Genomic DNA, 14,445 nt, shown 5'->3' on the forward strand with positions numbered 1-14,445 from the left:
AGCTTTTATGCCCTGAAGAAAGTCAGCCAAAAATCCTCATGCTCTGCTTGCAAACCAGTTGACTGGAAGTGGAAGGGACAGCTGACATAAGTGAACTCTTTGTCAAAGAAGTCAGCAGCTTGGCAGAGAAGCTGGAAAAAGCTAAATGTTGCCAGACTTGCACAGAGGTTACCATGACCAACACTGGGCTAGTGCTGGCAGGCAGGCTAAATTTTAGTAGGTCTGATGAAGCCCCATACCCATGGGAGTGAACCACTGGAGGTTTCATCACCTTATGAGGAAGAACTTTACAGTTCGGGTGACAGAGCACTGGGACAGGCTGCCCAGAGAGGCTGTGCAGTCTCCTTTGGAGATGCTCCAAACCCGTCTGGAAGCCATCCTGTGTACCATGCTCCAGGTGACGCTGCTTGAGCAGCGGGGACTAGATGCCCTCTGGAGATCCCTTCCAACCTCAACCATTCCGTGACTCTGTGACCTCCACCCCCGGGAAGCACGGCAGGCCCAGAGCCAACTGGATGCAGCTCTGGGATGCCACAGCTCCCGGCCCCATTTACCGAGACCCCACCGAGGGGCTGACTGGCGAAACCGCACGGGGGACGGTCCTGGGTGCTCGTAAGCCCCGCGGGCTCCCGATGGCTCAGACCCCAGACTCCAGACCCCAGACCCCGCACCCCCGATCCGTTCCCGGCCGCGGCCCTCAGCGCGGCCCCAGGGCGCCATGACAGGGCCGGGCGGCCGGGCGGGAGGGGCTGTGGCGGCCATTGGCTGTGCCCGGCGCTGCCGCCGCCGCCGCCGCCTCCCGGCGCGGAGAATGGAGGCGCCGCCGCCTCGGGGCTTCTCCGAGGAGCAGTTTCGGGCCGCCTGCCGGGAGCTGGACCAGCCGGCGCCGGTGGCGCCCTGGCAGCTCCTGGTGGAGAGCATGGGCGTGAGGATCTACCGGCTGTACGACGAGGTGGGCGGGCGGGGGAGCTCCCCCGCGCCACAGGGGGCGGCGGGGCCTCGGGCGCTCCCCGGCCGGGCCCGGAGCGAGGAAGCGGGGCCGGGCCCGGGCGGGAGGAGCGGGACGGCCCCGGGGGCGGCCGGGCTGCGGGAGGCGCCGCCGCGTCCCGCCGGCCCCGGCTCGGTTTCGCCGTGCTCCCAGCAAGCAGCTTGCCCGGTAATGCTATTAAGTGCTGCCGGGGAAAGCCGCTCTGCCGCGGGGAGCTCCAGGGTCGGGGCGGCTCCTGCGGCGGCCTAGGGGTGAAGGGAAACCCCTCCCTGCGCACCTGCGCCAGGGGCTGCCGGCTCCCTGCCTTCTCCCCCTCTCCAAAACCCCTTCCGAGCTGAATTTTTCACCTTTCTGCCCCTAACATTAGGAGGTAGTTCAAAAACGGTGGGGGTGAAACTCTGCTTTTATATGGATGGACTGTTAAGCTGGCTGAAAAACATGCAGGTTGTTTTCTTGTGCTTCTTGCACACTGACCCCGATTTCGGGAAGGTGGAGGGGCTGGGAAGGCTGCAAGGGAACGGCACAGGTCCGGTCTTCTGATGTTGCTGGGAAATAAGTCTCTTGTTTATTCTGTCATTCAGTTGCCTTGAAGTGCCCCAGGAAAAGAAGAACCATGTCTTAAGAGGAGGGTCTTCAAGTTGTTACTGGAAAAATTGGTTTTTAACACTTACTGAACTGCACATCAACTGTAACAGTGGTAGTTCAGGAAGCTGAAGGCAGCGTTTATATTTCCTGTTGCCTTCTCTTTCCACCTTCTCTTCAGGCTACACAAATAGGTCTCCCAGGCTTTCCTGTACACCTTTTCCCACAGCTTTTCTGTGCTGTGTTCCAACCCGCTGATCGATTCCCTTGCTGATAGGCCTCTGAAACCTGAAACATTTGACTTGTTTTAATTTTCTTTTTGTAAATTGCTGCTTTTATTGACTGTCCTTGTCTTACTTGCTGCAAGATGAACTGTTCACCTGTCAGGTCATGATGTGCTGTTTCATACTCTCTCAAAATACTGCCTTTTCAGTAAAAGATATTCAATGAGGTATGGCACAATTTGTCCAGCAGTGGAACTCTTAAACTGGTAGGGAAGAACAGCATCAATTCTACATGAATAAGTTGATCCTTCTGGAGCTGTAGTACAAGAACTTGAAGGCTAAAGATGACAGAATAACTGGACTGATACTGTGAACCAGCTGAACAGCTAACTTTGAACTTAAGGTAGAATCCTATGTATTAGGTGAGGAGATTTGTATCAGTTCCTGAATTCTTTGACAGTAAATTACATCATTTTGACCTCTGTTGGTTGTTCTGCCTATAGCAAAAATGTTTTAAAGACCAATAATGTAACCATATTTTTTGATAATCCTTGATTAAAAAGTATTACCGGCACTTCAAGCTGCTTGTTGAGTGGAACATAAAAGCTTTAGAAACAAACAATACAACATAATAGTTTGTGTTCCTAAAGCTTTTACTCTGTTTAGAAGTGTGATCTACAGTCTATTCTCCTTAAATTATGAAGCACACAATTCTATACAAAGTCTTTGAGGCAAGCTTTGGTAGCTTAAATGAGAGAACTGCCCCATGGCTTTCCTCTGACAAAAAGAACAAAGGATTAAGAGGAGCTAAAGGATGCAAAGGAACAGGGGGTGTGCGGGTGAAGAGCTTTGTACATTGGCTGCAGAATTAATGTTTCAGGTGGGCTTGGTTTGTTAACTCTTCCAGTTGTAATTAAAGACCAGGAAAAGAACAGAAAAACGTCTCTTCAGTGGAAGAACAGCTCAGTGGCAAGAGAACGTAAGACTTACAAATTATTAGCAGAGTGAGGAAATTGGTGGTTTGTATAGTCTCGCCTTACATGACACTTTATGTAAGTACACATACATGTAAGATAATCCGTATAGCATTTCTGACTAGTGACCCTGGAAAGAAGTAGTGCTTAAGCTAGAACAAATACTTCTGAAGTACCAGCGTAGTGCTTTGGCATAGACTGAAAGCATCTTGATTCAGTTTCAAGTATGATATTTTCAAAATTACCTGCCTTGTAAAAAAGGAAATGCAGATGCCTTTCAGAAAGGTGATATGAGTTTATGGGGTTGCATAGGTGCTCAGCAGTCCAGAATTGAAGCTAGGGATTTATGCCTCAACAGTGCCACAGCAAAGATGAATAACTTAAGTTTATTGGACCTGTTGTTATCTTCCAGTATGGCATCTTCTAGGGTTGAGTTGTAAAGTGTGAAGAATGGAAAAGAAGATCAACTAATCACTAACAGAATGTTGTATAATCCTTCCTTCCCTTTCCCTGGGAATGCTTGAATTTGACTCCTACACTGTATTCTCAAAATACTCTCATTGTTATAATGTCGTGAGCCGGTACTAACAATAGTACAGCATTGCTCTATAGGCACAGATGTAGTTTCCATATGTTTAAAGAAACATTAAAAGTATTGGTGTTGGAGATATCCTGCACCCCACCCCTTCAGTGCAGGCAGTTTTCAGAAAGAAAATAACTAATAGGTACTCAAGGCAAATAATATGTAGTGCACTGTATATAAGCATGAACACTATAAAGCATTCTCATATCACAGCCTCCGGGATGACTGTACCTAACTTTCAGGAAGGCATATTCCGGATCATGTAGTACTTGGCAACCTCCTGGAAATGAATGAGATCCTTATGCCTGTTACATAGAGCCTTGAGGCTCTGCCACAATTAAATGCTCGTGTTCTGGTATGCTTTAATGTGGGCAGGATTTTGGCCACACTGACCACTGGAGATGAAAAGGGGTGCGTGTGCGTGAAGAAACATGGTCCCTCTGGAACTACTTATGAAGTAAAAGCATACTGGTGTAAGGGAAGGAACAACCATTGTGCTGGGCAGGTCAGCCTGTCTGGATTTAAACTTTCATGTATAGATCAAAAAGTCGAGAGGTTAAAGACTGAATCTTGCATTGTTTTTTCAACACTTGCTTTCACAGCTCCTGAGCGTATTTGTAGTATGTGCCCCACCTAACTTCCTTCAGCTGTTCTCTCTGCTGCAGAATACTTCCCTTTCCTGTGTGACTTTTCCTCTCCCTATTCTGTTTCCACAGCAATCAGGACTTTATGAGTATAAAATCTTCGGTGGGCTTGCTGACTGTCCCCCAAAAGTGTGTGCAGATGTCTATATGGATTTAGATTTCAGAAAACAATGGGACCAGTATGTTAAAGGTAAGCTGAGCTAGGCAGTTTAAAAGCAAGTTTTATGCCCACACTGGCTTCCCACTAAAGCTTTCTTTAAAGGTATTTTAAAGTTGTATTGTCCAAAGATGTTGGGACAGACTCACTTGTCTTTTGGGATAAGGTTGCACTGTGCAGCAATACAAGTAAACACTGACATGGAACAGCTAACTTCTCACCACCACAAAGCTTCCTTTTGGAATGACTTTTTTCCTTTTTGGTTAAAGCATATAACTTTAACATCAAATTTACTTTAACATATAAATTTAACATCACTTGTTATGCTGGAGCACCTAGCATCTTCAAATACTGTTGTAATTGCTTAGTTAAACTTTAGTAGGTGTTCTGTACCTTCTGTACATCTTTGCATATTGTAGCAGGGGCTGGAAGAATGCAGTGGGTTACACCAGTTTGATATGTAATTTGTTTTCCCTGAAAGTGGTTGTTCTTGGCACCTTGTACAATCAGAAATGTTTGAATCCAGAGAAGAGTTAGTGATTTGGGGCTTTTACAGAGAAAGGAATAGCTAATTTAGTTATGTATGTTTAACTTTGCCTTTGAAAAAGGGGGGTTTGACCTGGATATCCAGATGATGTTAAAATATCTTAAATCATCAGGGACAAAGGCAAGGATTTAACTGATGCAGGTCTCCCACAATCCATTTATTTAAAGATGGGGAGACATCCCATTTTAAGTCTGTGTCTTAAATAAGTTCAGGCCAATAAAACTGAAACACATGTCTTGCTGAACAAAGAACAGTGTTACAAAACCAAAGAATTGTTAAATGTTGTGCTTGTTTCATTGAGGACAGCTCTATTGTGAATGATTGCTTGGCTGCGTTTTTATAGAGAACCACTTATTTTGTTCACATCAATACTTGGTCGCAATTCAGAAGCTGTGTCTAACTTAGTAAAGGTGTTATCTGTCTAAATGGACAATAGCTTTCCTGTAGCAAAGGCTGCTTTACCACTAATGAAATAAAAAGAGATTGAGGTGGAATCTAAATACACAAATATTATCATATTGGATGGCAAACACCTCGTGTTAGTTTAAGTTACTTCAGTAGTCTTTGATTTAAGTTCATTTAGGAGAACCGAGCTCTTTTTTAAATAAGGCAGTTTTTGTAACGCTTTCTTTGAGAAAAGAAAGGAAGCAGTCGGGGGAAGCTACACCCTTAGACTAAAAACTAGATAATGTTGCGGAGCTGGAGTTTTTATCCTTGCTGACCATGATATGTTCGTCTGCAAGTTCATACTTGTGCCTGTATCTCAAGTACAGTGTTTCACAGAAGTTTACCCTTTAAGGGCATAAACATAATATTAAGACTTTCCTTTTAGCTTAAAATTTAACACAAGCCTATCCATTCTTTAGAAGTGTACTTACAATGAAATAGTGCTAACAAACGTTTTTTTATGTAAATTATGTAAGTTGTTTTTTCTACCTTCACACATAGGGAGAAAAATGTGAAAGCTTCCACTCAGAGCCTTCTTGCTCTTTGTTTTACTATTTGTGTTCCTTGTTGCTCTTGCAGCTTGACAGTAACGGCAGTCCAAGGAGGAGTTCTCTGCTGAACTGCTGGCTGGCATTGAAATAAAAACGAGACCAGAGTAGCAGTAGCTGACTTTTTAGTTGAAAAGGTAACTGCTCCTGCACTAATTGTGAGAGGAGCTAATCTCTATCCTCTGGTTCTGTTCAGCAAAACTTTATATGAAGGCCTGACTGGAGGCAGATATGAACAGGATTCCTGTGAGTACTCTAGAGGCTCAAGCTTTGATCTCTTCTTGCCAAGGATTTGCCCTTGACCTCTGAAATGTCACCGTCAGTCTGTTACTGCTGTTGCATTGCTGTTAGCACCACGGCTGCTTCCAAAGCAGGCTCCTGGATATCCACGAGAGCAGCACCTCGCAGCTGTGATGGGGATATCTTGAGGCCTGGGGGCTTGGCCTGTGCTGCAGCTGCCAATTTATCAGAGAAGCTGTGACTAAACAGTAGTGACTGAAGTACCACATGCTCCTGTGCTATGATACGAGACAGTTGGGCCTAAGCAATACTGAAACTTGCAGCTCCTAATTGGAACACTGTCCTGACAGAGATTGTACTACCCAGAAATTTAATGGTAGTAATTGACTGCTGAAGTAGCAAATGCTGATGTGCCTATTATGAAGAAATCAGTCTGGTGATACGTTGTAGATAGGTGAGTTAGTTGCTAACAATTCCATCAAGGTCTTTAAATCAATGTCTTAATTTCTTTGAAAAAGGAAAGCTCTACAGTTGGAAATGAAAGTAAAGCTAATAAACCAATACTCCAGTGACCTCTGGTGGCAAGCATAATGCTGTAGCTTATTACAGCACTGGGAGCATTGTGCATCTGATACTGCTCCACTTTGGAGAAGAGGAGGAGCTGTTTTTGTGGGTGACAGCTGACTGGAAGGGCATACTAACAGAAGCCCAGCTGGGAGCATGTCATATAGGGAAATAATCTGCCACTTGTGGCACGCTTCTTGCCTTAGCGATGAAGGTATCTGTCTGTTCTAGCCTTATTTTCAAAACCACAGAAAGTGATCCAGCAGGCTTGCATTAGCTCTGAAGGATCTGTAGTACCTCAGACAGAAGTCTGCCCTAATGGAGGAGAAAAGTACTCTGCCTGCTCATGTGAACCACTCAGTCTGAATGAGTCTTTATAGCTGAACCCATGAAATGACAAGTCCCTGGACAGGCAAGAACTTACCCCAGCTCAGGTCTGATGCCTGTCAGATCCTTACCATGACAATGGCAGTTACTGCCTGAAAAGATGGTGCTACACAGTAGACGGTTCTTAAAACTCAGGTTTGTAGTTTGATTTGAACTATATTCCCTCCTTTATGCCATGCTACTCCTGCCTAAGTCACTGTCATGTTTTAGGGATTTTTCTTAGCTATTTCCCCCCCCATTCAGCTGCCTTTTGATTGAGTTTCCAGGCAGACTGGAGGTGGTGTAACGGAGGCTCATAAACTGTTCAAGCTTCGTGTTCACTGCTGCTTTTATATACTGCTGTGAACTTCTGAATAGCTTTTCCAAATTTCATTAATCTGTCATGTAAGACCTCTTAAGGTATTAGAAAGCAGTACTTGTCCTGGTTCCATAGTAACTCAGAATCGTTTACAAGGATAATGATGTGCTTGTGAAGAAGAATGTTCGCCTTGCCGTTCAGAATAATGCAGAATATGCATAGGTGAGGAGAAGGCTTTGAGATGGAAAGGCCTGGACTGAGCTAACTGTCTAAAAAGAAATTTGACTATGCCTCCTCCCAGATTTATTCTGTTCATTTTTTCTTTTTGCATCAATGAACTGAGTAGCAGCAGAAAAAAAATGGGCCACCTGTGTTTGTGTGTTTGGTTCCTGAGCAGTCTTGTTATAGACTTACTTTTTTAAATCATCTACTGCTACAACTTTACATGCATATCAATTTTGATGTAAGGGTTGCATGCAGAATGGGTTCACGTCTGAAGTCTGAGCAGTCGTTAATGCCGTATATGCTTGTCTTGTGGTGGAAATTAAAAATATCTAACAATCTTCCTTTTTCAACTGTAGAACTGTATGAAAAAACTTACAATGGTGAAAAAATAATCTACTGGGAAGTGAAGTACCCTTTTCCTCTCTCAAACAGAGATGTATCCTTTAATGCTTTTCGCTTTCATTGTATTTTTTGTCACCTGGTCATCCAGGGATCCTGATGGAGTGCTGACTCAACAGCTTTCCTGAACTTGATCTAGCATCTCACAGTCCTCGTGTTATATCAATATGTATAGCAGGAGGAAGAGTGTGGGTGCTTCTTCCCACATGCAACTAAAGCTTGCACAGCTGAATTATCACTCTGCAAGACTGAATCCTGCGTAAGCATAAGATATAACTTGAAGGGGCTGCTATTCATAACAGAATTCACTTGTCAATTCATCATATGTCAAACTGACGCTGTTTTGACATGCCTCCTCAACTCAGAACACAGTATGTCTATATTCGTGAATGTCAAGAGATGGATTTTGATGGGCGGAAGATCTGGGTTGTGTTAGCTCAAAGTGTGTCTGTTCCTCAGTGCCCTGAAAAGCCTGGTATTATCAGAGTTAAAAGTTATAAACAAAGTCTGGCAATTGAAAGTGATGGCAAGACTGGATCTAAAGGTAAGAAGTCAAAAAAATAGATCACAAGTCATGTAGCCAAAGAATGTGTGCGTTAGCAAAATGCATGAAGAGGGAGACTGGAGATTTTAAACTAAAACAGTTGCTATGTAAAGTGGATATAGTGAGTTCTAGGAGTATTGAAAAATGAAACTTGGAAAAATCCAGGACAGTGTTTTATCATAAAGATCTTTAATGGTTGGGCTTGGTAAATAAGAACAGAGTACTGATCGCTTCGCTACCAAACACACACACACCTGTCTTCCTGCCAGTCAGTTCAATTGGGTAGAGTTGGAAAGCGCTTAATTCATCAATGATTTAAGTACCATGTTTGACAGGTTTATAGATGACAGGCTTTGCCTAGAGAGTGACTTCTGACTCACTTGTCCTTTAAAGACATATTTACTTTATAAGACAGGCTGCTTAAACTGGTTTGGAATAGCATAAATTAGTATTATTCTCTGAACCCCTCAGAGGTTAACTAGGAAAGGTTATATTTATCTCAAATTCCAATTCAATACAAGTTTGACTCCTTTTTTTGTAAAGGACTTGGAGCAGAATTCTTGTACTTAATGCTTCATTCATGCGTCCTGATAGTTTCTGTCATATGGTATTAGAGCTAATACCTAAGCTATGTCTGGATAACTTTCTGGTAACTTCTCTCTCATCTCCAGTCTATATGTACTATTTCGATAATCCTGGTGGCATGATTCCATCGTGGCTGGTCAATTGGGCTGCCAAGGTAAGTAAAGGTTGACAGGGCAATTGTCTTTGTCTGTTTCAAAAAAATATATTCACTGTATCCAAACCTGTCTTCTGTATATTGGGGTAAAATTATTAATTTTTTTTTTTAAATGGATGTATTCATCCTCCTAGTCTTACACAGTCACATTGTTAGAGACTCACTGTTGCTTGCTCTCTTCATAGCAATTGTCTTAATATTTTTTGATTTCTATCAAATTCCTTGGCTTAGTCAATGGGGTAGCTAAATTTGTGCAAGAAAAACAACAAATCAGTGTTCCAGAGTGTATGTGAATAGCCTTAACATTTGCAAACTTCGATAATGCAGTCTGGTCATGTAGTATTAAAAGAATGGTCTGCTTGTACCAGATGTTAAATTGTCCTGTATTTGAAGGCCTTGATCTATATAGTGTGAATATGCATCTTGCTATAGTTCTTTTTGATTACATTATACAAGTGTGACTTACTGCTTTTCTCTTTACAGAGTGGCGTGCCTGCTTTCTTGAAGGATATGCAGAAAGCTTGCTGTAATTATTCTAAGAGAACATAGGTCACATTTGATCTGAATTATTCAATTTCTAAAGTTCTGCACTTACAGGAATAGCTATTATACACTGGATAAAATCTACCTCTAACACTGGAAATCATTTTATTTTTGTCGGTTTATGCCTTGAATCTTGTTAGATCTTTGTTTCCATCTCCAAGTGAAGAGCTACCTTCAACCAAGTTAATACAACATCAGCTGCCTCCTCTTCATAGTATTAAGTACTTATTATTTTTTAGTATTAGTACTTAATTTTTTTCATGTCCTCCTTGCTTATGCTGATTGCCATAGCTCAGCTAGAGGAGTTTTATTGATTAAAATTACATCCTCAGGCAAGAGATGATCATTTTTGCTAGGAAAAATATCTGAACCTGTACTGAAAATTTTTTGCATGTGTTATGCCCAGATCTGTCTTTGTGGCCTTGCAGGGTATCTTCGTACTGAAATTGAATAATGGAACTTACATTGCTTGAGAGGAAACACTTCTGCTACCTGAATTTATCATTCTTAATGTTGTCTGCCTGCCATTAACCTAAAAATAATAGTGTGTATAGATGAATTACTTGAAGTCTGCAGTAGGAACTGGAATTTTGTTACTAAGCTTTCTTGTGATGGCTTTAAGTCCAGATATAAAAGCACATGTACCTAAAGCCTTGCATTCATATCCCAGTACCCCGATATGAAAAGTACAGAGCATTAGCTGTGTCTAGCTAGCAAAAAAGGAGGAGTTGGCTTCCATGGTTAATTAAAGGGGAACACGTTACATCTTGAGAGTCAGTAACTTTACTGACTGCTTGGAAAGAAGTTTGGACACCAGCTCTAAACTGGAAGTAATTTTAAACCGGATGCCTGCAACTGATTTAGACATACTTGTTTCCCTGCTTGTGAATGAACTAGATATGAAACGTGGGATTGCTTGCATTTTTAAATTTCATGTTGATGTAAAGAATGAAAATGTTAATTTTGGATGGTAATCCACTAAAATCACAACTGAGCAGGAAATTAAATTTACAGCACCTTTGCGGGGGAGGGTAGAGTGCATCAAGGGTGAGAGGGCCTCAGTCTCAGGGATGTAAAATATTCTGCATCTTTACTAAATCTGCTCCTGTTTCTGAACAGATCTTGTAAAGGGGTAGCTTTATATTGTTAAAAAAAATATATATGGTTGAAGTGATTGCCTTTATACCTCATGTGAATGTTTCCAATAAATCATTACTCTATTTGTGAAGTCCTTTTGTTAAGTCTCTCGTGTTTAAGACTATGCAGGTCAGAAATGACAGGCTGATTTCATGTGCTGTTTTATTTTTAAAGCCTTTTTGATTCATGAGAACTAAGCAGGATTCCATGTGTTCTGGCAGCAAGCTCCTCATCGGTTTAGGTGTTTTTTTTTCGAGTGTCTTTTAGTCGGAGAACAAACACCAACAGAGAATAGTATTCATGCATAATACTCCGTAACTTTCCATAATTTTTGTACATACACACTTACTGGAGCTGGACCCAGCTTTCTATTTGTATACCAAAAATTAATCATATTCATCATGTCAAAAATATGATGGTGTTTTACTTGAGCATATAAATTCTCAAATTTCTTTTTTTTGGGCAGTATTTGCAAAAATTACCCCGAGCTTCAGAAATCATTTTTAGTGCTGTTAAGTATGTAAGAATTCAACTGGCATAAGCAATCACAAGCATACTGGCGTTGCTTTAGAACAACAGGACTGGGATACAAGTTATGTAAGACAGAAGAGCAAACCAAACTGTTCTAGACTTGAAGATAATGGAATTTGAAAAGGGGACTAGCTGAGTGTGGATCGTCATAGATCAAGCATGGAAAGTAATGGGTTTCTGATTGCTTGTGAGATTAACTACCTCTGTACCACAGTAATATCAAACCTATCTGCAATGTAAATCTACCTTAAAACAGAGTTCCAAGATTTACAAGGACATTTACCTAGTGAACTGAGTACGTGCACAGAGATGAATCATGTACAGATGAGTTAATTTTCTTATTTTTTCTTCAACTATTCCATAATTTTGTTTAGTCTTTAATGAAAGCAGGATAAAGTGGAAGCATTTTGTATTCATAAGTTCATGATTGCCTCCTTGTCATTCTTATAGTCACTTGTCATCAAGACATAGTACGCATTTGTCTGCAGTAGGCTGAAGCATTAAGACTGAGCGTTCAAGAAGCTGAATGGTCCCATTGTCAATCTTGCTGAAAACTTGATTTCCTACAGACCTCACACTGAGAGTGCAGAACACATGGCATTTGCTCACGTACCCTTATTAGAAGCCATTGCACAGGCAGTTTCTTGTGCTGTATGCAACTTTCCAAATTAAAATTCATATTTGATTAAACAGTAGCTACTGAAAACAGCTTTTCCTTTATTCACAGCATCTAATCAGTGAAGAGAGATGAATGCAACATCAAATCTGTTAAATTTAGGTCCCCATTGGCTTTCATAGTGACATAAATATGCAGTGACACTTCATTCTATTTATTTAAGTATGAGTTACTACATCTATCTTTTATTGCTAGTGAAGAAAAAGCTGTTGCAGCTTTGTGTGGTGTGGCTTCTTGTTTAAGTGGGAGATTATGGCCCAGAAAAAAGGTGTTTGTATTGTTAAATTTTCAGATGCAGAAGACTTATTCATACAGCATTTTAGAGCCTTATTCAGGACTGATTAAATATATTGATCATGTATAAATTATACCTGCATCGTGAACTTTTCTGGATAGCTTGAACAGAAATGTACCTGCTATGAAAGTCGTAAGGCATGGTACATTATAAGCACTGTGCACAGAATTCAAAAAATGCCAGCCCCATCCCATGCTGCTTGTTCATGTAGCACCTGAAAGTTAGCTTTCTGTTGCCACCAGCTGGCCTATGAATGGAGCTCTGAGTTTGAGCTTGTAGGATGATATATTGTGAGTTACAGGATCATTTGAAAAAAAAATGAGGAATTTCCACCAGATGATGACTGAGCCTCTTATTTTAAATATCCCACCCTCATTAACAGAACAGTAGGTACTGTTCACTATAAGGTTTTCCTTATAGTGAAGTAGAACTAGGAAACTGCTGTAGTTTCTGGCATTATTACAGGTATCTGATCCAAAGCTTGATGATCTGACTTTCTATAAATCATAATGAGCTTTGGATATATTCTGATATATAAATTTTATTTTAAAGTTACCAGGTATTCTAAAATCCTATTTTTGCATGTTGTTCACAGAACGAAGTCTTTTGTTTTTGACATTACTGCTTACCCACCTCCTGTTTCCATGAGGACTGATACTGGGCAATTTGCAGCACTTTGTCCTGCCAAAATCTGTATGAGAAAACTGACAGCCCTCCTCCCCTCTAGTCATTATTTCATGCCTGTGACAGCAAATGGCTTTGTTGTAGCAAAATGCGTATAAACCAATTCTTCTACGTTGTGTTCTAGTCATTCAAATCCATTCTTTCCAGGTGATCTCTCTATAAAACTATTGTATTTGAGTTGGAAAGTTAAGTAAAGGAAAGATTCTGAGTAACCCAAAGTCAACACAGTGAATGATGTCAGATGTGCAGTTGCTGTAGTTCTGCCTCTCAGAAGATGATGTGTAAAGGGAAACACAAGTTGTCTTTGCTCAGGAAACATCTGGTTGATACTTTATTTCTCAAGCAGGTCATTGGCTTTTTATAACTTAATGGAACAGAAAAATGTGGGAAGATAGGGGGATAGACGTCTGATACTAATGCACTCTAGTAGGCCACCTATCTTCCAACCAACACTTTTGGTTTCCATTATCTTAGTCGTCTGTGTATAAAGAATATTTTCAAATGAGACCTAATGGTATTTAAATTTCCATTAGCTGGGAGTAATCTCTCCTGGAGCATGGATTTGCCTTACAGGAGGATTATTTCATAATCAAATTTACTGCCCCACTGTAGTTTTCTGGTGAGAGGAGAGTACTAGACTTCGAGACAGCATTTCTTCCCTTTTCACTCATCTCCAAAAGCTGATAAGACACTGAAAACCTCCATACAAAAACAGAGGGGAAGACTTAGGACTGGAGGTAAGTTATTATAGATCTAGATAGGCTACACTTAAGGTAAATGCCCTTTGAGGACTAATAACAAGAAATCTCTGTAGCAAGATGAATTTTGTTACATGATTTCTGACTGTCCTGGCTTATAACTGCAGACCTAGGAGACATCCTGACCCAAATAATAAATAACACTGATGTTTAAAAAATCTACTCTTTTTTTTTTTTTTAACCTTTTTTTATTTTTTCCTGCAGTGGCCAATTAACATACTAATTAGGATTACATATGAACACAGATGCACAGAGAAAGAGAACATCATCTTTCCCTATTGGTTTAGTATTCTCTGTTTGAGAACTTGACTATAACCCATTATTCTCTGGACTACAAAAGTAGCTCGGAGTCCAGCTGTGAGATGGGAGCATGTTAAATGGGAACAGCTCTCCACTGGAAACCTTCATTTCCCAAGTAGGAAGAGCTGCACACTGTGAATAAGTGTTTCATGGAACATGCCATAATAAATAAGGAATTATGTTGAATGGCCTCGAATATAGGCATTAATATTAGCCTTGAGAAAAATTGCCTGCATCCCAGCTGTGCAACTACTTAAACTGAAAGTTGTTGCTACAGTTCAAGCACAAGTATCTGTAAAATAAAGATTTAAGAGAGTTTCTCTCTTTCTCTGTCTTCACTAAATATTTATGCATACTTTCAGATTTTTCTAAGACCTGTTTGATCACTAGAGGTAGAGGAGATTATAAGCATTCTGATGCTGGAAGGGACA

The 14,445-nt window shown here is 41.1% G+C and overlaps 1 protein-coding gene across 1 annotated transcript; it reads left to right on the forward strand.

Moving 5' to 3' along the window:
* PCTP (phosphatidylcholine transfer protein) lies at positions 1-11,039 on the forward strand. The gene is made up of 6 exons (XM_082775224.1): positions 1-952; positions 4,068-4,185; positions 7,765-7,844; positions 8,180-8,351; positions 9,023-9,090; positions 9,574-11,039. The coding sequence occupies exons 1-6, from the start codon at positions 719-721 to the stop codon at positions 9,637-9,639; spliced, it is 738 nt and encodes a 245-aa protein (XP_082631350.1). The 5' UTR covers positions 1-718; the 3' UTR covers positions 9,640-11,039.
* Positions 11,040-14,445: the final 3,406 nt, after the last annotated feature.

Source organism: Aythya marila (genome assembly GCF_965140915.1).
Source record: "Aythya marila genome assembly, chromosome: 18".
Lineage (NCBI taxonomy): Eukaryota > Metazoa > Chordata > Aves > Anseriformes > Anatidae > Aythya > Aythya marila.